This window comes from Anser anser, assembly GCF_964211835.1.
Source record: "Anser anser genome assembly, chromosome: 1".
In the NCBI taxonomy this organism is placed as follows: domain Eukaryota; kingdom Metazoa; phylum Chordata; class Aves; order Anseriformes; family Anatidae; genus Anser; species Anser anser.
In genome coordinates, this window is record NC_139720.1 from 197506581 (window position 1) to 197531385 (window position 24805).

The 24805-nt window shown below is 40.8% G+C and overlaps 1 protein-coding gene and 1 pseudogene across 2 annotated transcripts in view; both read left to right on the forward strand.

Moving 5' to 3' along the window:
- LOC310884353 (uncharacterized protein) overlaps nt 1-24805 on the forward strand; it is a 50531-nt gene that overhangs the window by 4754 nt on the left and 20972 nt on the right. Inside the window, exons 8-10 of the mRNA XM_083806036.1 lie at nt 245-404; nt 1272-1375; nt 1563-1665. Of these exons, the coding sequence (XP_083662162.1) occupies nt 245-404; nt 1272-1375; nt 1563-1665 (367 nt within the window). The remainder of the gene's footprint in view (nt 1-244; nt 405-1271; nt 1376-1562; nt 1666-24805) is intronic.
- On the forward strand, nt 8207-18378 carry LOC310886377 (stromelysin-1-like; annotated as a pseudogene). The gene is made up of 10 exons (XR_014589220.1): nt 8207-8497; nt 9326-9567; nt 9658-9806; nt 10817-10942; nt 11460-11621; nt 11771-11928; nt 13864-14020; nt 14565-14724; nt 16008-16108; nt 17121-18378. The product of XR_014589220.1 is annotated as a stromelysin-1-like (transcript).

The window sequence follows — 24805 nt, forward strand, 5'->3', positions numbered from 1 at the left end:
CCTAAAAAACATGCTGAGTTTTAGCTACTGCATTTTATAATACCATACTGAGCATTAAAAATGGAAAATCCGATATCCAGTCTCTGAAATATTCAAAATTGTGTGTGTCCTAAAAAGACATGTTCGCAGATGGACTTCTGTGCTACTTGAATGCATTTATTACACAGAAAACTCTGGGACTTTGATAAAAAGGAGTTCAGCTTCTTTGGGAATTCCTACTAATATTTTCTGTGTTTCTCAACAGACAACCAGTACTGGGCTGTCAGTGGCTACAATATAGAGGCAGGATTCCCCAAGCCTATTCAGAACCTAGGTTTTCCCAGAAGTGTCAGGAAAATAGATGCAGCTGTTCATGACCAAAATACCAAGAAGACCTACTTCTTTGTAGGCAACAAGTACTGGAGGTAAGGCCAATTTCTCTCTTGTGTAGCAAAGAATCAAAATAGTTTTTAAAAAGTGAAGTTATATTGGAATTTATACAGCAAATTTGTGGCCTCTTGTCAGCCTTCCTAGCCAATACAAATCTGAAACTCAGAGGCAATTACTCAACTCTTTTGTAGCAAAAAAGTTTGTAAAGAAAAAGATAGACATCCATTTGCTATTACCAGTTTGTGATTAAGAGACACAAGCAAATGAGCTTTGTGTAGTTGTCATAAAGCAGTATTACATGAAAGTAGTACAAGAAATAGTACAAAAAAACAATGTAAGTAGACTTTGTCATCGTATCATGCACCAATTCTGTAGCTGTTAAGGGGCAGCGCTCTGAAATTTTTAAGTGAAGAAGCTATTAAGAAAGCTATGGAAAGAGATCAAAATATTGATTTCTTAAAGAAACAGTTCTGCTAAACAGTATTGTTAACCCTAATAATTGAATTGTAATAATATTATCTTGTAACAGTGTTAATACACCAGAACTTTACATTCCACTCATGGAGTCACTTTTTAGGTTGAATACTGTCAAATTGAAATAATCAGTTTGAAGAACTATTTACTCTATGCTTAAGTTTATTACTGAGTAAGAACCCTTCCCAGACCTATTATCAATCTCAGGGAACAGAGTTGAACTATTTAGTCTAATGTTCTGAAAACAGCCTTGCATAGGCCAGTAAAGATGTGAATATTCACACAGGCAGGATTTATAGAGTTCACTGAGTTCTCTATACAGCTCATAGTTACTGGGTTTTCAGTAGGCTTATTTAGTAAAATTTCCACCTGGTTTCAACATTGACATCACATGCTTGTTTCTTGTTTTCATTAATTTCTTTATTCAGTTTTGATGAAAATACCCAGTCAATGGAAAAGGGATATCCAAGAAAAATAGCAGCTGACTTCCAAGGAATTGGCCACACTGTTGATGCTGCCCTTCAGAAAAATGGTAAATACATTTAAATGTAATTAAGAACAAACTAGAAGACCACCAGCTAATACAAACAAAAAGTATATGTTTCAAATATATGTGTTGAAATGATTTTTTTAATCACCAAAGAAAATACCAAGTATATGTCAATATGTATGCTGAACTTAAATATTAATTTGCCATTGTTGTGTCCATTTAATTCTAGGACATTTCTACTTTTTCCATGGATCAAACCAGTATGAGCTTGACATCAAGACCAAGAAACTTGTCCGTGTAATGAAGAGCAACAGCTGGTTTGATTGCGAGAAGTATTAAATGATGGTGCAGGGCTGCATTTGCACCAGAAATGTTTTTTCATGTTCCTTGACTATAGACAACATCATTCAGCTGTTACTATGCATCTGATTCTGAAATGACGGCCTTTGAAATACCTAATTTAAAATCTTAATAATGTAAAACTTAATGTACAGTTTTAATTTATTTTTTCCAACTATTTATTAGTCAAATTGTTTTTGAGTAATAAAAGTATTTTGCTGGAGAATAGTGGCATTTGTGTATTTTGTTTTAGTCCTGTGGTGTCAAGGTACAAGGTAGAACTGCACGCAAGCCTCAGTAATGCCAGGACCCCTGCAATGCTTTTAGCAGTGCTGTGCAGGGAAGTTAAAGAGAATCAGAGGCAGTTGAGCAGTCTAGAGTGGCAATGAGAAAAGACCTGAGAAACAGAGGCAGAAAGAAAGACACTAAGGGAAGTCGCGGGAAAAAGCAGAAACAGATCCTACAGAAGGAGATCCCATATGGTAGCATTGGGAAGGTTTATGGTAGCTGTGTCCTCACCTGCCTTGACCCCATGGCATTGGGAAAGAGGATGTATCCCTGTTGGTAAAAGGGGAACATGGCAATGTCCTGAGAGGACACGTTTTGGTGCCTCTGTGAGGTGGTTTTGGTGGGCAAAGTTAGGAGATTTGTACGGCAGGACAAGAGCAACTGGAGAGAAGAGTTGGTTTGGGGATAGACACAGCATGCAGGCAAAATGTGATGCAATGGAAGTACAGTCACAGGGTAATCACCAGGGAGTCAGGAGATCACCCACACTGAATTGTGAACATGTGTCGTGGGAATGACATCAGGGCTGACTGTCCAGCTCACAATGCTGGACAGGAACCACTGACAAGTCCCACAGCAAACAAGTCAAAGTGATAAGAAAAAAACAGGATTTTCATGTAACCACTGGAGATGACTCCTCTAGAGGAAGAGTGGCAAGACGCAAACAAAAGCACACACACTTCCTCTGTCCATCTTGTTTGGGTTGCAGTGTGAACCTCCTCATAATCTGCCCCACTACCTGGCCCGTGTCATGACATGTGCTCCCCTGGCAAAGCCATGCCACTAACCCACATGAACACGTACTGTGATCCCTTTGCAGTGTGTGTACATGCAAAGCAGTGAAAAGCCAGACTGTAGCTTTACTCACTTTTCCTCAGTCAGAAGAAAGACTCATAACCCTCCCTCTGCTAGTCCAAACTAGAGAGGTGCTGGGCTGTTCAGTCCTCCAGCCAGAAGCCAGCACAGAGCTATGACATTGTCCCTTCTTGTCCCAAGGCTACATGGTGTAAAGAGCCTTCAGATCAACCTGATTTCTCTGCACCAGTAGCTGAGGGTTGTGAAAATCCAGCTTGCTGAGGAAAGGCATCAATAAAAGTGCTATTCAGAGACCAGCTTGGTGAAGCATTGAGCTCTCTCAATTTACCGTTGTTGAGGATCTGAAAACTTGGGGCAGACCAATATCACCTGAAATTCAGGGCTAGGTTTCTGAAAATATCTTGAACTGCAGCAAGATGCTCAGCACTGCCTTTGTGTGAGGGATTCCCCTGCTCCTGAGATCACCACGCCTAAGGCTCATCCTCACTGTTCAAGGCCTCGCTGGCGCCAAGTGCACAGCCTGACTCAGAGCTGGCTGGACTTGAGGTGGTGAAGCTGGGGAAATGGCTGCATTAACCCATCCCCACAGCTCCTGGGCTGGGCTGGCACCCCACGAGTCAGCCTGGAGTGTAGGCCGCAGTGATGTGACCCAACTGCACTTGCTCTGCAGGCATACACGTGGTTGGGCACCAGGCTCACTCGTGGGGCGCCAGCCTGGCCAGGAGATTTGAGAGGATCTAGAGTCTTAAGGACAACACTTAGGGCACCAGCACAGTAGCTGAGGGGCAGCCATGATAGGTGCTTTGGTTAAATATAGCTCTAAGCTCTGCTTTTTCAAAGCAGACATGTTGCTGCAGAGAAATATCTCAATGACTAATATACCCCTTGGGCTGTAAGAAAGCTTGGCTGATGTCCATCTGCTCCTTGAAAGGATTTGATCCCATCTCCTATAACACTGCTCTGATGATGTGATTTTATGAGGAAGCCGACTCCTCTTAACTGTTCCTCGTTCTCTAGTAGAACCAGAAAAGGCAGTGAGAATAGATGGGAATGACTGATGAAGACAGTCTTCCAGTTCCCACTGTTCAAAACCTCTTGTCTGACATGGTCTGTTCATTGTGTAAGCTTTGTGGGTTGCTAGCTGAGCTTTGCTAAAATGGGACCGTGCCCTAAACCAAGAGAGGCAAACCTAAGGCAAGAGAGAAACTAAGCTGTGAATCTCAGGCTGGTTTAGAAGTCCTATAGGGACTGAGCAGCTCAGCATTACCACAAAGGCTGTGGTGTACCAGGCTGAAGTCATGGGCTGACAAGTGGGTGAGCTCACCTGGCAGAAATCCAGGCAGGGCAGAAACATGGTAAAGCTGGTGTTGCCTCAACATCTCCCGATATCTTTCTCAACAGTTTGTGCTGTGTACACAGCCTATACCGAAGAAACTCAGTCCAAGGACAAAAGATGCCTCCAGGGTGAGGCAGGGAACTTGGGAATGCTCCTTATACATTAAGAGTGGAGTTAAATCCCTTTGATTTTAAAAGTGCCTACACACTTTTGTATCCTAACTAGATACCTGCTTCTACATCAAGGCTACCTGCGGAAATCAGGCCTTTAGGCCCTGTTTGTTTGTTGAGTGGTGGAAGTGTTGCAAGAGAAATCAAAAAGAACATTTAAGCAATAGAGAGGCAGAACATTGATGATGTTAATGATGACTCACCATTGCATTAAAATAAATATATAATAAATATAATATAATATAATTAATATAATATAATATAATGTTAAAAACTTATTTCTTTAACACAAGACTGGTACTTTTTCTTAGTTATCACCTCAATAAGACAGCTACCTGAAATTAAAATACTGTCTCCCACTTCCAGGTGTTAATTAGCTTAAACTGCTAGTATCAGAAAAAAAAGAATGTTATTTACTTGGCTGTGAAGGGTAATCCAGAAAGTTTACTGTGTTTTGGTCTGATCTGGACTATAAATGCAAGACAACGTCATGATTTTTACCCTGACAGAGGGACTGCTGAGTATTATTAACCGTAGATTTTCCATCTGTATTTCCATTTTGTTAAAGTCTTAAATTTTGGCAAATAAAGAATCTTATTTTGGTTTGGGAAAAGCAAGGAAATTCCTGGCAAATGATATAATAATAAGTAATTCAGATTGTTTTAGAAACAGGAGTTCTGGAGCTGCCTATCTACACTTGGTGAGCAAGTGAAAATTTCTTGTTGCTATGATTTCATTATAACTCATAAATGGTTGCTGGAATTAAAGGTCTCTTGGATACCAGTGGGTGAAATTTGCCCATAGACATAATTTCAAGAACTCATTCTCTAAGAATATGGACTTCCCCTGGAGTCTGAGACCGGGTCTGCAAAAACAGATACACAAAAACACCACTTCTCAAATTCTTCACTGTACAGCTGTTGTTCCAGACACACTCTACTCTCTTGCACTTCAAAACACATTCAAAAACTTCTTAATGGCTTAATCGACAGCTTTATAGGGTCTTTACAGAATATTAGCTGTGTGAGCTTGTAACAGTGTGTGCTGACACAAAAATATCACAACAGGTGGCAAAAAAAATCTAGGGAGCGCCTGCTCTCCTGGCACTTCAGCTGCATATACCAGACACTTGTAAATGCTACAGCAAAGCTGTGGACTCCATACAAAATGTAAAGCCATTCATTCACAAGCACTCAGTCTATGGTTGGAAAACTGGTTTAATCCCACTAGGTGTAGTGTCATATGTTGCTTTTGGGGAAGGGAAAAAATTGTGTCACACAGAAATCTTTGGAGATGTTATGAGAAGGATCTTCCCATGGCAGAACTGCATTTCCTCTTCCTGGCCAGATTTTCAAGACTGTTGTTGTAGTTGTGGAGGAGATGTCTAATATATGTCTAAATATAAGTCTAATGCTGTTCTCTGTGTCTGAGATTTAAGATCTTCCCTGTCAGGTTTTCTGTACAGAGCAAGTCTCCACTCACAGAGACAGACAGCACTGCTACAAGCATGGAGAAAATGAAGATGTATTAAGCTGCAAGGAGGCGCTGGATACTCAGCACTGGAGAGGCAGGGTAGCCTGTGTGCAAGCTGACCAGCACAAGAGGAGCCCTTCTGGTGAATCAGCATTACTGTGATGGAGACAGATGACTGTAAAATAAAAAACAGAAGTTGGTCCCACACTCATCTTCATCGGCTATATGATATTTTGGGGGCTGCACAGTGTTTGAGGCACAGCCAGGCTGAAGACACTGAGTTAAGCACTGCTCAGCAGTAGCACAGGCTGAGGCTGCTCAGAACCATCCAAGGCAGAAGACTGACTCTGGAAGACGGAAAGATAAGGACAATCTTAAGAGATTATCCAGGCTCTTTTAAGGGTCAAAAGGAAGAGAACATAACAATTTTCACACTCACTTCTTTAAGCCAGAACACAAGATTGTTATTATATCTTGTACTACTTCTGGATGAAGTCTTGTCAAAAGACAGCTTCAGAGGAGATTGCTGAGGAATGTTGTTCATAAAACATATTCTAGGTGGTTGCAAGATGCCTGAGGAGGTGATTGATCTCTTGAGGGCAATGGTGAACAGTAAGAATAGTGAGTATTTGAGAAAGCTGCTAATGAGAAAAATGTATAAATTTCATCAATACCCTGCTTGATTGTTTCTGTCTTCTCTAATGGCCCTTCTATTAGAAAGAAAGATGAGTGAGGAAAATCTACCAAATCCTACAGGTTGGAAAGTTACTTCTTTCTTCTAGACCCATGGAGACACTGTACACACATAGACACATTCAACACTTGGATAAAAATTGCATTTTGTATGGGAAAAGAAAAACGTTGGAAAGCTATAGTGAAATAGCTAGAAGCTATTTCTACAAGTGATATTGTGGATATGTTAACTGCATAGGAGAACACTGCACAGAAGTTACAGATTCATCTCACCCACTCAATGTGAGACACCTAACAACTATATAAGCACAATCATTATTAAAAGCTCCTTGTATGAGCTCCTTAAGTGGTTCTCTTCTCAAAGCAGCTCAGCCATCCCAGTTCTGAGTTGTTGTCTGAGCATGTCGAAGTCCTTCCTGGGACAGGGAGGGGGTCTTTGCCCCTAATGTAAATTCCTCAGTTAGATGTCTTCTCGCAAGGTAGGAATTCAGCCCTCAGTGACCAGGCTTCCCCTGCAGAGCCCTGCCAGCTGCCCTCTTCCTTCTGCTTTCCTGGGGTCTGGCCCCACTCCATCTGCTTAGATCTTCCAGTCTGCTCTCCACAATGCTCTCCACAATGCTCTTCAGCGGGCAACAATTTCAGCAAATATCCCAAGCACACTATTTATTTATAACCTCTCTTTCCATAACTCTATTCTGCTACCAGCTCTGTGGAAGGGAAGGTTATTTCTCTGCACATGCAACATCCCACCTGCCCTTCAGTGTGGCAGCTGTCACCTAAATCTTGTGTCAGCCCCACAAAGAAGCCTCAGATAGAGTAGGCTGCCTCCAGTGATAGTAGATAGCACTCTTCAAGACTCATATGATCTTTACCAACTCACCTCTACTTTGTCCTCATTTGTGGTAGTGCATAGAAAGTGTGATGAGGCATGTAGCTCCTAAGGAGGACCTATGTTGGGATAGACCTGATGTTGAATCTCAGCAGTTCTTACCACCAACAGCAGGCACAGAGAACAGAGAACCCCCTTCTTTGAAAGAGAAAACCACCAGAGAATTCAGGTCAGAAAATCTGAGTGCTTCTTTAAACCTTAAAATCAGTATATAAGAAAGAGACTACGAAATATGAAGTCATCAGGCAATTTTCCAAGAATGTTGGGAACTCCTGCAGAAAAGTGACGTACAAATTCCTCAGCCCAATTTCTATTATGAGCTTAACTTGATTATGCTGAGCAAAGTTCTTTCATTTCAGTTCTTCCACATTTTCCTGAAGACAAAAGAAAGGTCAACACAGGTGAGAACTGTGTCAAAGAAAATCTGCACAAAGCACTACTTCAGCAAACCATGAGTTACAGCATTGACCTGCTAATTTTGAAGGACTCTGCTGAAGGGAGAGATGATGGCACTATTATAACCTCCAAAAGTATGAAAGTGCATACTCCTGTATGGACAACAACAAACAAACAAACAAACAAATAAATAAATAAATAATCTATTTGCAGTTTAAAGTTCTACAACTTTCTGTGAATTTTTGTTTGTTTGTTTTGTTTTGTTTTGTTTTTTCCCTTTAACCACCCATTTGAAATCAATAGGAACTTTGGATGGAAAATGTTATAGAGATATGCCTTAAGTTTTTGGAAAGTAAAACTGCATTTTAATACTTAAAAGGTTAATGATCTTATTAAAAAGAAATACAGGTCTGTTATCTCCTCATTAATCATACTTCCATGTTGCAAAACCTCCAGAAGGGTGGAACCGGATGAAAGACAGCAATCGATCTTTTTATGTTAAAACTGTTGTTTGGCATATATTCTGTTGCTAACTAAAAGTTGTGAGAAGCAGTGAGTCAGGGACTGCAGAGCGTTATAAAGCAAATGAGTACTATATAAAGGTGAAACAGGTGAGTGGCATACTACAAAGAAGACTTTTCTAAAGGCAAGTGAAAAAGAGAATGGAGAACCTCTCATTTCTCCTGCTATTGTGTGCAGCACTTTCTCATGCTTTTCCTGCATATTCAAGGCAGGAGAAAGAAGGTGGCATGCAGCTGATTCAGGTAAGGAGGGTAGACCTGGGTAGATAGAGCTGAGATCTCTATCAACAATTAAACATCCATTGTGGTCTCTGAAATAATGCTAGTATGTAATAGCTTGGGAGCTACTGTGTATTCCAGCATGTACTGCAAATTCCATTAGAGTGAATAATATGATTATTTCTCCAAGTAGGGGGACTTCTACTCTGTACTGTGACGTCAAAGCCTTCTTTAACCTTGACTCATTCCTGTTTTATTTTTTGTAGAGAACAACTAAAACTGCTGATGCATTCACTGCATCAGTGTTGAGTTGATTATACAAATAATTAAACATCTGAGTCAGCATATGTTTGATTTGTAGTCAGGTGGAAATGTGGTTATTTATGTGACTTCTGGTATTATGAGATGTAGCTCTTCATAAGAAAAGGATATTATTTTTTTCCAAATTATTACTCTAAAAATGTGGGTAGATGGAATACCGCTACTGAAATTTTGCATTGAGTCATATATTTCAACGAGTTTTTTCACTGCCTGCTCTAAATGACTCTGGGTAACCCTGGAGCACAAGGTTAGTGGAGGACACATTACCATAAAATAATCAGTTTATTAGACAACTGCTAAATCTGAATGTATTCTGAGTAAAACACAAAGCTTTTGTAGTGATAATATAATACAAAGTAACTGTAATTAAGAGAAAAATATTCATACAGGCTTTAGCAAACTCTATTATGCATGGTCTCAAGGAACAAAGAAAAGTAGCAAAGATATGGGTCTGAAGTGGTATTAGTATAATTTTTAAGAGCTTCAAAAGTGAACACATTTAACTGTCCTAAAATGCTTTGTTTTCATTAGAAGCACCTGGAAAATTACTACGGCTTTAAGAAAGATGAGGAGTCTTTCATCTGGAAAAGTAATAGTCCAATGACCAAAAAAATAAAAGAAATGCAGGAATTCCTTGGGCTGGAAGTGACAGGGAAACCAGATTCTGGCACTTTGGACCTAGTACAGAAACGTCGCTGTGGATTCCCTGATGTAGCTGGATTCTCCACCTTTGCAGGAGAGCCAAAATGAGCAAAACAAGTTGTGACATACAGGTAAACATAATGCAATCCTTAATGTAAAGACAGTGTCTTATGTAGCTAAGTTGTAAGGACACAATTGTTTCTCTATATTATATTGTAAAGGTTACTAAACTCTACACCAGACCTTCACCCAGCAGATGTCAATGTAGCAATCAAGAAAGCATTCAGCGTTTGGAGCAGTGTGACCCCACTGAAATTCATCACGAAGGACAGAGGTGATGCAGACATAATGATCTCCTTTGCAGCTGGAGGTAACAGCCTACATAACCATAGTGAGTTATTGCCAAATACTGCCAGTATGAAGCCATTGACCTGAAAAGGTCATGATTCATTTTCATGTAGTGCACAGAAAAACACAATTCCTGCTCAGGATGTTATGGCTATGATTCTTGAAGATGTTTGAGGGAGGATGTAGAGGGAGATGAGGAGAGGAGGGAGAAAATAAATGTAATGAGCTGCCTGTAGTTCTCTGAAACTGTACCTAACATATGATGTACAATGTATGCACAAACCACAAGGGGCTTGTGGAATATATACAGGTTCAGAGCACAACTGAGTGGGTAGCGCTAGTTACACTCCTGGGATTACTCATACACTCTACGTGAGCTAAAAAAGTTCTAGACATACTCAAGACTTACATTTTTGGCATTGCCCTCAGGGTAGATTTACCAGCAGCCTTCCCTCTTTCATTAACAGTCATGCATGCATGCACTCTCTGAGCCAGCTCCTCTCTTCCCACCCAAATAAATATATCCACTCATTTGGGTTCTGTAGAGCGTGCAAGCACTGCACGTAACCCTTAAACATATGTTCTTAAATCCTTTTCTGGAGTTTCCATTCAAGGGCTCACCAGTGAAGGGCTCACATTGTTCTCAGGACCTTGCTTCTGCCACCAGCACTGAAGTTACCAGTCAGGTCAGGTTCAAGTAGTAACCTGCTGAGGGCTGCTGACACAGAGCATGCAGGAAAAAAAAAAAAAATAGAATAGATTTCAAGAAAATCTCTGTTGTCCTCCTCCTCCTCCCTCATGGAAGAAATAGGTAAATGTCCACCCATGTCTCGAGGAAGCCAAGTTTTCCCTCCCAATGCATCAGTTTTCCCGGTGAAAAATAGACCTTTTGGCAAATCTGTGTGGAAAGGGACCTTGAAAGTTTACAATCAGCAGAATAGAAAGCTCTGTGCATGACTGAGGTCTGTCACCCACCCACACTGCTCCCTCCCTGTAGCCTCCAGTCACCTCTTTGTGGGATTTGCTCCTCAGGTCACAGTGATTTCCTCCCCTTTGATGGCCCAGGAGGGTCTGTTGCTCATGCCTATGCACCCGGAAAGGACCTTGGTGGAGATGCACACTTTGACGAGGATGAAACCTGGACCAAAAGCACAGAGGGTAGGAAATTCAGTTCTCCAAGCCCTACCTGAAGCAGGATGTACATGGAATCAAGAATGCAAAGTCTGTCTCCTCTCTCCCTTAAGAAGTGCTTTAAAATGGGGCTGATTTGAAGGAGCATTGGGCAGCTCTGGCTTCTGTAGTTATAAAAAGTCCCTGAGCTCTCTGATTTTAAAAGTTATGGCTTCAGCCAAACTTTTGCCCTGGACTGAGTGGAGATTTACTTGGGAGGAAGCTGAGGGAATGGGCAGACCCCTTCTCCCCACCCCTGCACCCTCTTTGTCTCTCCCCTACAGTTATATCACCTGCACTAATCCAGGGTCCTTCTCCTACACTGAAATGTTTAATGATTTCATTATGCTTCTTTCTGACCAGAATTTTGTCTCCAGCTGAATTTTCCACAAATAGCTTCACTTTGTCAGGCAAGCAGTTCTGATAACCTCTTATGGCCTGCATGTTTTGAGGACAAGTGAAAAGACACAGATCTCCTTTCATGTCTTTTGTTTGTTGTTTTCAGGTACGAACCTGTTTTATATGGCTGCCCATGAGTTTGGACATTCACTTGGACTTTTCCATTCCAAAGACCCCAATGCTCTGATGTACCCAGTTTATAGGAAATTTGACCCTTCAGTATTCCCTCTTCATCAGGATGATATTAAGGGCATTCAGTACCTCCATGGTAATTCACAGTTATTAATCTTAGAATGCTTATCATTTCAAACCCTTTGGAATACCTGTCAATAACTTTGGATATATGGATATATATATATACCGGATATATGTGAATGACTCAGCATTTGAATTTCTTCCATAAACTGCTTCCTTTAGGACCTTCTACCACCTACAATGACCAAAGTGAGTCTGCTGAGATAAAGGACCCAACTGAGTCAAAAGAGCCTGCATTGCCAAACACCTGTAGCCCTGATTTAACTTTTGATGCTGTCACCACTTTCCGTGGGGAAATAATGTTCTTTAAAGACAAGCAAGTCAGCTTTCTGAAAGCATAATACCCATGTATCATTTATAAATTATGTATTACAGCATAGAAAAAGAACTTTATCCAGAATATTTTATGGCTGGTTTTCCTCACAGTGGTCTCAAAGGCGTTCAGATGAGAGAGAGATCTACACTCTGAGGTAAATGGCTAATTTGAGAACTGGCTTATGAGCTCCGGCCTGCACAGGTGTTACCCCTCTAGACATCTGGGTGATACCATCCAACTTCAGGGACTTTCCTTCAGCACTGCGAATGACCCTCCAGGGGAGGCTAACCTCAGCTGGCCACCAGAGGAGCTGAGCTCAAGCATTGGCTGTTTGAGGTGCCTGTGGTCACGTTGTCTCTCACTATGCACAATCAGAAGTCTGAACAGAGGCCCTGGGCTGTACCAAGGTGTTCAAGCTCTCTTCCTTTGCTGTTACCTGAACCAGGGCATGTATGAGTGTGTATGTAAACAATCAGGGTAATCGGGAAGTTCACACCCAAGCACAGGCTTTGTGCTGTAGTGATAAGTCATATCTTGTATCTCTCCCCAGTGCTGGCTGCTGCTCTGCTATGTCACTGAAAGCTATTCTCTCTACTTTCAGTGGAAGGGAAGTGCCTAAGTCTCACAGAGGATATTTATCGCTTTAGGATCACTTATTATTTGTAGAAAAATTCACCTGAGTGGTTGCAAGCTTCAAGCTATAGCATAAATAGTGCAAAGCATTGTAACAGCAGTCTGGCTGTTGGAGTTGAAACAAGCACTGTACTCTGATTTATTAGAGAAAGTTCTGTTAACTTTATGTCTTATCATCTGCTGGTAATTCTGATTCTCTCACTGCAATAATCTCTAGTAGTGAAATCTATAATGAAGTGCTAAAATTGGTGATTCTTTTTTGGGTTGTACAATGTCTCCAGAGCGCTCATTGATTAAAACAGACACTCAGAAAAACTGCATCTAAGAATTAGAAACCTCTCCCACCTTAAAAAAAAAAAAAAAAAAAGAGAGAGAGAGAGATTAGTGGCAGTAAGAAGAGGGTGGTGGAGAAGTGGTGAGAGGTAAGAGGTAAGAGTAAGGAGGAAGATCATATCTGAAACAGGATGAATAGGATGGGCTAAGGTGCTTCATCTGAAAATATGGGCAGTTTTAATTTTAGGCTGTAAGCAAGCCCTGGTATTTGACACCCAGGAGAGTTCAGCATCAGAAAAAGACACCACCAGCATTGGGACACTCAGCACGTTCATTCTGTCCTTGCTTTGAGCTGAGGGTGTACCTGTCCTGAGGCAATACCTGTTTGAAAAGCCCCTGCAGTGATTTAGTACAATAATAAAAGGTGAGGGTAGTTGATTCAGTGCTAAGCTCAGATAAACTGCCCGTCTCCGAAGGCATGACAGCCCAAAGACTTGGGAGAAGGGTTATAAGAACTGATTCCCTTCCTTTTCAGGAGGTAGTGCTGTGCTTCCCCTGCTTCAGACCCTCCCCAAAATCAGCATTAAAGGCAGCTTTAACTTCAGGGAGTTGAGTCCACAAAGCTGGACAGGTGTTATTTTGCAGAAGATACTTATGTATGCCAACCGTTTCTCTAAGCTGTTGGAGGTAACCCTGGGGTGGGGATTCATTCGCCAAATCATACCCCAAACCAGTTTCTATACATGAACCAGGTCTCTAGCTTATCTTCTGCACAAAGGGAAAATAATAGCTGGTTAGATACAACAGTTCATCTGACCTATCTTAGACGTCTGCACCAAGATGAGAGGAATCCTCGCCATGGAAATGACATTCTTTCCATCAATATTACAAGGAGATTAGGGTGACTAACACAGGGTACATGGCTGGGTTTAGTCAGATAAATCCTGTCCCTGTTGCCATGGCATGGTTTCATGCATTAGTGTGTGTAAACATCTGATTTTATTCAAAGCCTGTACTATATTTACATCAGGCATTTTTGGCACAAAAGCCTGCAGTAAGAGAAGTTGATTTTCATTTAGTATCTTCGTTCTGGCCATGGCTGCCCTCTGGTGTTGATGCTGCATATGAAATCCCTGAAAAAGATGAAACCTTTTTAAAGGTAAGATTTACATATATATATATATATATATGTATATGTATATATTTATATTTTAATGCCAACTTTCCTAGTAGCTTAGAGAGATTGTGTCTGGCTTGAAAAACACTTTAAGGTCTTTCTGTGGGATTCCATGAACTTTAATTTAGTCCAATAAATTGGGATATTTCAATCACAGAGATAACAAACATATTATCCAAGATAAGGTATGTGTCTAATTTTTTTTTAATATCAATAGAGAAAAGTTTCCCTGCCAAAATAAATGTCATTATTTTTGTGTTTTGTTTTGTTTTCTGGAGAGTTATCTATTGAATTTGAAAATGATAACATGTTTGTTTCTAGTTTGAGGAAAACTAACATAAGTAGGAGGGAAAAGTGGAGTTTTAGTTTCTGTAAAATGTGGTGCACTCTACTATTCTTGCATGTTTTTGGACTGCAGAACTAGACTGTACAATGTTATCAAGTAATCAATAGTTTCTCTCTGTATTTTTTCATTTAAAGATTAGTTTTCACAAAAAAAAAGGACTGCATCATTCCTGGAAGATTCTGATAATGTTTTCAACAATTTTTCTTGATAGGAAATGAATTCTGGGTTGTGAGAGGAGATACCATATTACCTGGATACCCCAAAAAACTCTACATCCTGGGATTTTCAAAGGATGTTGCCAAAATTGATGCTGCTTTTTACAATAGAAAAAAGGGGAAAACATATTACTTCATAGGGGACAGATTTTGGAGGTAAAATTGCCTGTGTTACTTTCCAAAAAAGGACCAAATATTATCAATATCCTGTCATGACTTAAGATGCATAAGTCACACTGTTTTGATAATCTGCTTCACTGTCACAACTTTCTGTGGAAAAACATTTGAAAGGGAATTGAAACAATGTTCTTAGATCTCCTTGTAAATGTTTTAGTTATGTAGCATTTATTTATTTATTTAAATTTATTTACTTTGGGGACAAAAATAAATAAATAAATAAAAAGCTATCTTGCAGTTCCACAAATCAGCTCGTGAAATCAGTTAGAACCATAATAACACATGATTTATATCAAAGCCAGTTCTGTGGGTTATATATCCCTCTCTCTTTCCAGTTACAAACAGACCATTCCATGAAGTTTCAGACAAATGTCTTGCACAGCAAAGAACTCTCTGCTGTGCCTGGATATGATTTTCTTTCTTCATTCAGTCTGTGTTGCAGACCATATATTTCTATCTGAAGGAGGTGCTCCTATAACAGAAGCAGTAGGTAACTTCAGCTTTTGTAGGTGAATGACACAACTTCTGTCTTTCATACACATGTATGTCATACATATGGAGATCATCCTGGAGTAGCTAGTCAGCTATAAACTTACAGTTTGAGCAGAAGACTACAATTCTACATTTTCATTCAAAATTTTGTAGTCCAGAGGGCTTAATCTGAGTAATTTTTCTGATAATTAAAGCTCTTGCTGAGCAAAGCAAAATGCTTTCAGCCTTGTTGTATGTTGCAGAATTCCAGTACTGATAAACTGTACTTCACTCAAAATTTAACAGCCTGTTATAAGTAAACTGAGTAAAATAAGTTAAACTATAACGTAAGAAAAAAAAAAGAGAGAGAAAAAAAAAAAAAAAGATTTTTCCTGATAAACATTTCTTGCAAAGAGGGATCAATAAAGCAATCTCTTTATAAACTTACAGATCTAACTTATGCTTGAGATAAGATTATCCACCTCTTCTTTACGTACAGTCTCTTAAAAACAAAACAATAGAAATAGGGCAGTTTTGTGATAATGGCTTACATACTAAGTATTCTTAGATGTATCTTAGATGAGGTCACGTAAACGGAAGTAATTCTTCCAATGCAGCTCATAGAGTAATAATTGTTTATGAAATCTTGGACATGTCTCAAGGCTGTCTAAATGCTACTGATAGTCTTCATTGAACTTGGATCCCTGGGGTGAAGGTATTGGGGTGGGCTGGATTAATCATAAGTCGTTTGCACTTTTAATTGGCACCAGGTTTTTCTTTTTTTTTCTCAGTTATAATCAAAGAAATGAGTCCATGGGAAGGAAGCCCAGACTGATAAAAGATGCATTTCCAGGAATTAATGGGAAAGTCGATGCTGTTTTTCAACACGAAAGTGAGTCATTTTTCTTAAATAAACTTGAACTACATGACCCAGGGGGTCTTGGGGTCATGGGGTTGAGAGTGCTTGGACAGAAAGAGGCTCTTCTGCAGGCTCCTCGTAGCCCTGAGGCTGACCCCTGAGACCCAGAAACAGTCATGTAAGACAGCCATGCTTCACTTTACCTCCTTGAAAAATCATGATATATGCTTTTGATGACAGAAGAGCACCACTCAAGATGCTGAGGTCTCAACAATGTAAGATCTGCTGTGAGCCAGGCTATCATAACTTGATCCTGTGACATAAAATGTCACTGCTTTGAGAATAATAATTGCCACTATCTTCTCCTGCACAGCAGAAGATGTTTGCTGGGACAGACTTAAGAGTACGTCTGCACTGCCAGATGGTGCAGCTACCCAGTTCTCTCCTAGCTCTTCATCCACCTACCATCAAAACCCTAGAATGTTAATTGGAAATCTACAGCTTCCTCCAGAACAAATCCTATACATGATGATGGGAACCTTTATCTGCAGTCTTCACTCTTGGAGACTGCCGTGAGGCTGGATCTATCCCTACCCCCACAATATCCAGCACCCCAGCATTCTTACATCCTCTTGCACCCCGCTGTGCTCTGTGCCATGACCCAGGCTGTGCAATACCCACTCCCAGATCCACAATAAAAGAAGAAATGCTTCTGGAGGCTTTCAACAAAGCCTTGGCATGATAGTAAACATTTTAAACTGCAGAAACACACCCAAGATGAATTTGTTGTAGGGTCACATCATGGGCTTCATTAAGTAAATCGTGCAGTCTGTATGGCTGGTTTGCTGTGGAAGGTGCTAGCCCTGAGCAGGGTGACCCTGTGCCACGCTGCACCATTTTGCAAAGGTTACCCCTGAGAGCAGATAGTGTTGACAGTGTGTGTGTATACAAAGTTTTTTGAACTCTCTCCAGCTTTTGTTAAAGCATACTAATCTTTACACCTGCAATATCATAATTAAACTGGCTTTTTTTTTTCTCTCTCTAGACTTCCTTTATTTCTTTCATAGAAGAAAGCAATTCGAGTTTGACTTTGATAAGAAGAGAGTTACACGCCTCCTAAAGACAAACTTCTGGTTTCCATGTTAGGAAAACAGAATCTACAATGGCGTAGGAGATAATGCAGTCTTATTGCACAGGAAACACTTTTTCTTTTACAGTTATATGGAACATATAGGTGCTTCAGAGTCAGTCATCACACCTCAGCCCCTGCATTTTCATTGTGTGCTTCTGTAATTAACAAAAGAACAGTATTTACAATACTATGGTGTATATATATATATGTGTGTGCATATATATATATACAAAATTAACATCAGGATTGTTGACTTACCAAAGAATAACACAGCTTTTACATTTGATAGAAAACTGTGTCAATACACTTTTTCCATAGTCTTCTTTTCAGTCTTCATGCTGTAAATCACCCTACAAAGAGCCCTACAGCAGAGCTGAGGAACAGCATTGCTTTCAATAAGTTTTATATATAAATTAAGCAAACAGGCTAATCAGAGCTACCTCTCGTAGTTACGGAGAGACAGATAGGAGCTCCAGAAACCAATTCAGAAACCAACCTAAGATGGGTGCATAGGGACAGAAGTGCTTCTTCCTTAGTATTGGCAGCAGCTCCAGCTTGTTTGAGCAGCTTATGTTATATGCCTGACTATAGGTGGCTAAAATGATTTGATGAATCTTACCCTAAGATATTTATTGATATTTATGTGATTAAAGGTTCATGTCCACAAACACAGGAGATTAGGGGCATGCTGGCATATGGGAGACACCCAGTCACCCCGACATGTCCCATGCTCCTCCAGTTTTTCCAGAGGAACCTCAGACTTTGGGCCAGGAGGATACCTGTCACTGTACGTCAATCCCCATCACCTCACAGACTGAAGGGTCAATGCCACTGTTCAGCACTGTTGACAATAGTCTCCCAGGCACTGGAGTTAGGCATCACTGGCAACACTCCACAGGTGGGATTAAAAGAGTCATTCAAGCAGTTAAGTATGCAGATGGACAGCTAGCAAGACCTAAGGTCTTAGAGAATGTAACTTTAACTTTATGCATGCAATAAATAAATAAATAAATAAATAAATAAATAAATAAATATCGACCCAGTATCCAATCCACTGTCTCCCTTGTCAGACAGATTACCTAAAGGAAAAAAGAAAAAAAAAAAAAAGAAAAAAAAGAAAAAGTTTTTCTATTTGATTCCTCACAGAATCACAGAATGGTTAAGGTGGGAAGGGACCTCTGGGTCCATCTGGTCCAAGCCCTGCTCAAGCAGGGACACCCAGAGCAGGGTGCCCAGGACCACGTCCAAGTGACCTTTGGAGATCTCCAAGGAGGAGACCCCACAGCCTCCCTGAGCAACCTGTGCCAGGGCTCCATCACCCTTGTGGTCACTGAAATACCTTTGTTTCAGATTGTACACATTGTCTATTATCCCATCAGGATAAAAAGTATTGTATTTATATATACAATTGTATTGAATGATTGCAGTATTTCAACATACATTCTGGAACATTTTTCTGACATATTTTTAACCACCATAGTAGCAGGGCTACTCCAATGCTCCAATGGGACACTCCAATATTTATTTAGACCATAAGGAAATCTAATCTGAACTTCACTGAGTTCCAAAACATAGTATGGCACACTCAGTCTTGCAAGACACAGCCATTGCCATTTGTTTGGTCCTGCAGAAAACAGTGCAAATACTGCTGCTATACTCTGCTGTAGAGCTGACAAATAGGGCTTTGCTGCCCTGGCAACACTGGAGACAAAATGATTATATTGAGCTACACCATGCCCAGAAAAAGAAATTAGTAGATCTGATTGTTGTCCAAGGCCAGGGAAGCAGGTTCAAATCTTCTAATTTGAATGTTTGTATTGAATAAAGTAGGAAATATTTCAATTATGTTAATTTGTTCCTTATTATTTGCCTCATGCTGTTCTTGTTTCATAGTTCTGTTATTCCTTCACATTTCTGGCATGGCTTTCTGAGTGGTCTCATAACCGCAAGATATTTTAATGTCTTAATCAGTCCACGGTCTCAGCTACAATAGTAAAAGCCAAAAAAGATGCATGAGTGGTTTGGCTCACACTTTATAGGTTTTATTTCCTCAAGGAATTCTCTAACTGCCTCTCAGCTTGGGTGGTTTTCTTCAGTTCTTCCTCCTGCTGATCATCCTCTACAGTATCTTTGCCCTCCACAGCACTGCCATTTTATCTGACTGCATTAGACCATGTTTTATTTAAATGTGACAATTTCTTCTGTCTCTAATGTTCCTGACATTTTCTGAAATACTCTCTTTCAGATGGGATTATAGTTCTCCGAGCAATGCATACTTGTCCTAGATCCTTTATGATTGTTGTGGCTCCCAAATACTTCTTTATTTCTTCATTTTTTTATTATTTCTGATGAGTTGGGATTCTACTTCCTTATTTCACTAATTACATGCACAGATGACCATGCTAATTGTTGAATATGAAGTCTTGGATATGTATCAGAAGTAGAGCTTAACCGTCTGTAGTAAAATCTGTTCTAAAATAATGTAAAATTTTGTTTTCCTGTTGTATGTTGGTGTCTTATTTTTCTTCCCAATTCTTATTTTCAAAATGTCCTGTACTACTGGCAAGTCAGCCTCATCATTTGTGTGAGAGTAGTTTTTTTAACTGAAGGTTATTGACCTATGTTTCATGTGCTCTTCTGAGATAAACTTTGAAATCAGGAGTCTTAGCTGATATAGTCATTGTCTGCAATGCACTCAGTCGAAGTGTTTCAGTTACAGTCTCTCAGTCTTCTAAATATAGCAGATTTTTCCATGTTATAGCAAATTTCTAGCCTGTTTGCATCAAAATTAAGTGAAGATAAAAGTCTCTTCACAAGGAATATTTTCATGTGATTCTTTCTCCTGGAGAATTCAGAGCACAAAAAATACTGTTTTCTTTAGTAGTGTATATATAATGGTCTAATTTGCTGTGGTTTTCACCTCTTGTTTTGGAGGGTGTTTGGTCTACATTTGAATGTATCTATCTGTTTTCTGTTCACCAAGGACTCCACAGTGTGTCAATCAGACACAAGCCAGGATGTCCAACATGGAAGGTCCAACGATATCTACCCTAGGAAAAGCAGTTTGGCTTCGATGCTGTTTTTCTTATCTCTTATTGGTTTTCTTGGTTTCACACAGTCACCCTCACTGGTAGGGAAAAATCTCCTTTGGCATTGTTCTTGGTATGATTACATATGCATCATCACTATAACTAGGGCTGTGGTAATGAACTGAAAACACACTGTGTAATGATTTGGACACCCAGAACTAAAATACCACAGAGTATCACCTAAATAAAACAGACAAAGATAAGAGAAAATGCGCTCGCCAAAAAGAACAAAAATAAAATGGTTACATTTAACAGGGATTTAGGAAATGGTTCCTAGCAAAAACTTGGCTTTGGTTTAATGAAAGAGAACAAAAAAGCTCTCTCCCATTGGCAGAAGAGGCATATCTGGGCATTCAGAACCACTGAAGACAACTCAGAACTGCAGATACACCTCTCTCAGATGCTGCTAGTTTTCTAGAGATTTTTTTTTAATGCTTAAGTGTAGCTTTTGTTCCTAGATGATTTCCTGGCAGCCTCTGGACTCCAACCGGCCCATCTGTGTTTGCTCCCTAACAGCTAGACAACTGGCCTTGAAGGTTCACAATTAGTAGCTCTCAATGGGTTGTTTCAGCATTAGTGCCATGCTTCCAGCTAGGAGTCTGCAAGGCTATAGCAATTCCAAGATGTCCCAAATGGGCCAGAGTCCCTGGGCATACACAGATGTATTTTGCAGATTAATGCAGGGATATTTATCTCTTCATGGTGCCTCTTTCAGCCCAAGTTTTACAACTACACACCTTTTGTGACAATTGCCAGGTTTAGGGGTGAAGGACTTCAAGCTGGTGAGATCAGCTCTACAAGGTACCCCAGGGCCTGCCTGCCATCAGGGAAATCCTGCCTGGGACACAGCAGAGCAGTTTCCAAGCCCAGGTAGCAGCTCTTGTGGGGATGAAGTATCTGATTTGATTTTTCTGTGTGTTCAGGAAACAGGTACTTGGCACAGAAAGCGGCACTCCTTCCCTTCTTGAAGCGCTACTTATTTCAGTGATGATGCCATGTCTGAGACTTGTGCAAGTCACTGAGGTGTAACTCAGGCACTACCCCGGTCTGTGACCTGTCACATCGCATTGCTCCTCTACAATAGAATAATTAGGGCTGATTCAGCACCTAACGTCCTCAGCCCTATCTCAGTGGCCTTTGGACTTGTGTGTGGTTTGAACTATGCTATTACGCTCCTGTCACTGCCCAGCACAGTATCCTGGTTCATAAACAGCATGACTGATCGTACTCTTGGAGTGGAGTCAACAGCATTTTTTAAAGGAAATGTATAATATTGGCTGATAGTAAGCCACAAGCTTGTGCAAACTTTAAAACATCTGACTCGGAGGATTGCATTCAGCTTTTTCATCTCAGTATTAAAATGTACCTTGCTCACTAAAAGAAAACTCTTAATGAATCTTCTAACTTTACTAGGATATCTGGCAACCAGCTGTGTACTGTTACACAGTGACGTGACTTATATCCCTGACACTTCGGTATTCCCAGAAAAAGGGACATCCTTCAAGGAAAAAAGATTGTTTCAGGATAACATTCTGGTTTTGTGGAAAGATTTTGATTTTGCTGCTTCAAAATGTATCGTAAACATATGGAGAGATTAGGATATGCGTAGCAGTACAGAATGGACATAAAAGTACTTCCTCGAAGAATGACGACTATACTTGCTAGTGCTGCCTGAGAATGAGAAAGAAATTGCAAACATCAGTGTGACAAATTATAAGTTAACAAACAATTCTTAGAACTATGAATTACCAATTTTCATTTTTGTAATATTAGAAATATGGAGCTACCAATCAAAGTTCCCCTTTCAGCAGTAGTTCTGTAGTGAGAGACTTTGATTTAGGGAAAACCCACGCATGATTCACACTGTGGGTTTATTTTTTTGTTATTTAGTCAGGGGTGTGGGTGGAAGTTTCTCCTTAGGAAGAGAAGAATGAAAGCTATTAGAAGATTTAAAAAATTGATCAGATATAATTGTGGCAAAAGAGAACTAGCCTGAAGAGTCGCATACAAGCCCTCGATAAGTGATGTATAAAGTAAATGGAAATCACTGAGACAGAAAATTGTTGGAAGCTGTAAAACTCTTCTGGGGAAATACTTCTCTTCTAAGACGTCTGCCTAAAGGTTTTCTTCAGTCTGTGCTGAAAAGAGGATAGACGTAGAGGATAGATGTGCTGGATAAACCTCTGCAATGCTTGCGCTCTTATGCAGACTTGAACAAGGAATGATGAGTTGAGTACCTAGAAAAGGATACTTGGAGGTCTCTTGCCTCAGCATGAGCAAAAAAGGTGCAGCTTTTCTGAGGAAGAAGTGTGCAAATAAAGTAAGGTTGTTGCTAATACAGAGAGTCAGAAGCCTGTACTGTGTGTGGGAAGAAAGGAAACCCCTCTGAAAGAAAAAAAAAAAAAAAAGTCATTTATTCACAAAGGCATCAACCCCCTCTTCCTTAGGCATCCAGTTTGGCAATGCTGAGCAGATGGGTCCTGGACCTGGCAGGGTGATTTGAGGCAATCTGGGTGATGTATGGATGCTCACTCTCCAGGCAAGAGCTGTCTCTAAACAACAGTTGGAGGTAGGTAAGGCTTACCTCTCTCCAAAGGTTATATAGAGATGTTAGGCGCACTTCAGGCAGAGCCAATGTGTTAGGAGATGCCACATCCAGTACCCTGACAGAGGTGAGGCTGATGCAGTGCCATGGGTCCAGGCGGTAGAGATGCTGAGCATGTGTTCCCAGTAGGTCCAGGCACACCTACACACACACGCCACACCGTGGATGTCCCAGCAGCTGGGCTTAGACTCCCCAGCCATCCTGCAGCTGCCCTGGGATGCCCTATTTTCCCCCATTGCCTCATGCACACTCACACAAACAGGTCTCTCTGCTGACCCCACATCCCACAGTCTCCCTCCTAGTCACTGGCTTGGGCTCCCACTCTCTCCAGTAGCCAACCCACAAACACCCATGTCTCTCCAGTATCCAGCCCAGGCTTATGTCCACTTTGAAAGTCAGCTCCCAACCTCTTATCCTACTCACTGACTCATCAGCTGTGTCTTCACCAGTGCTCGTACACAGATGTAGTAGGTACTCATGTGACACACACATCCCAGTCTTTCCAGTTGCTGGCATCACAGACACATGGGTGTGCAGCCCCTGGTCCCACCACAGGGGCTGTCACTGAGACCCCACATACCTGTGCACATGAGAAAGAGCCCCTTAACCAGGAAAATTGCTAAAAGTGGTGTTTAGTGAGAAGCCAGGACTGTGCTGGTCACATGGGGGGGGCATGGTCAGGCAACCAGAAACCTGCTTGCACACAGCCAGCCCTTTATTCCCTTATCCTGCTGTTTTCCCACTTGTTCCTCTCCAAATCACCGTTAATCCTCCTGCATTAAATATCCCATAATAAGTCTTGCACAATCTCAAAATGCTCTTCCCCTGCACCCCATCATGTGTCCCATGCCCTTTAGGAAGTAACCTACCACCATGTGACGAGGGCTCTGGTGGCCCGAAGAGGTGGCTGGGGCTTCCCAGCTGGCCAGGGTACCCCTCTGCTCCTTTGTGTGTGAAGGTGAGCCTCTAGTCACTCAATATAACACAACAGTCCCACAAGAAAAGTGAGGGACTGTGTTGGCACAGGTCAGCACTCAGTAAATTAATTTTGGCACATTCGAGTTTCCTTTTGCTGGCTTTTGAGGGTGTTTTTTTCTGCAGACTTGGAAAGGAGAGGGTGACAATGAGAGAACTGCTGTGTGATGAGAACAGAAGATGACTGAAACCTCTCTTTCCATCATTCAAGGGAGATGTGCTGAAGGACACGCAGTGGGAAGCCAATGCAGATGGTGAAACGGGACATGACTTTGTAGCCCAACACGATGGAAATTCCCAAGGCAGAGTGAAGCCACTGCTTCTGCTTTCTCTTCCTGATGCTGTTTAAGATTTTCATTCAATGACTATAAGCACATAAGCAGCTCCCACAGCTAGTGCTGGAATCCAGGACTCCCTAATTCTGCCATTGGCTGTCCTAAAAATTAATTTATTTGTAGTTTCCAGGAAAACAACCAAATGTCCCCTCCTACCCTCTGCCTGACTCAGTATCCTCCTGGTCCCATTACAATTTGGCAAAAGACCTTTTCCAGAAGTGTGCATAGCAGTATAAACTTCCTGTACAATCCGTAGCTTGTGATTTCCTAACGTTCCCATCTCAGATGCTGGACCCTTCTGATTAACCTGCACCTCTTCTTTGCCTGTACGTGTTTAAACATCATATGTCTTAAGAAAATAAAAGGGGAAAAAAAAAAGAATAAAAGAAAAAAGAAAGGATAGATAAATATCTAAGGAGCTAAGGAGTTCTTCGGGAAGACAAAAAAAAAATTCAATTTCAAAAATTCAATTTCAAAATAGACACCTATTTGGGGCTGACTGACATGACACAGGAGGTATGGAAATCTACATCCTTGTAGGGGGGAGAATGGAGACTTACATCCTTGTAGAGGTCAGGTGGGATTCCCTAGAAC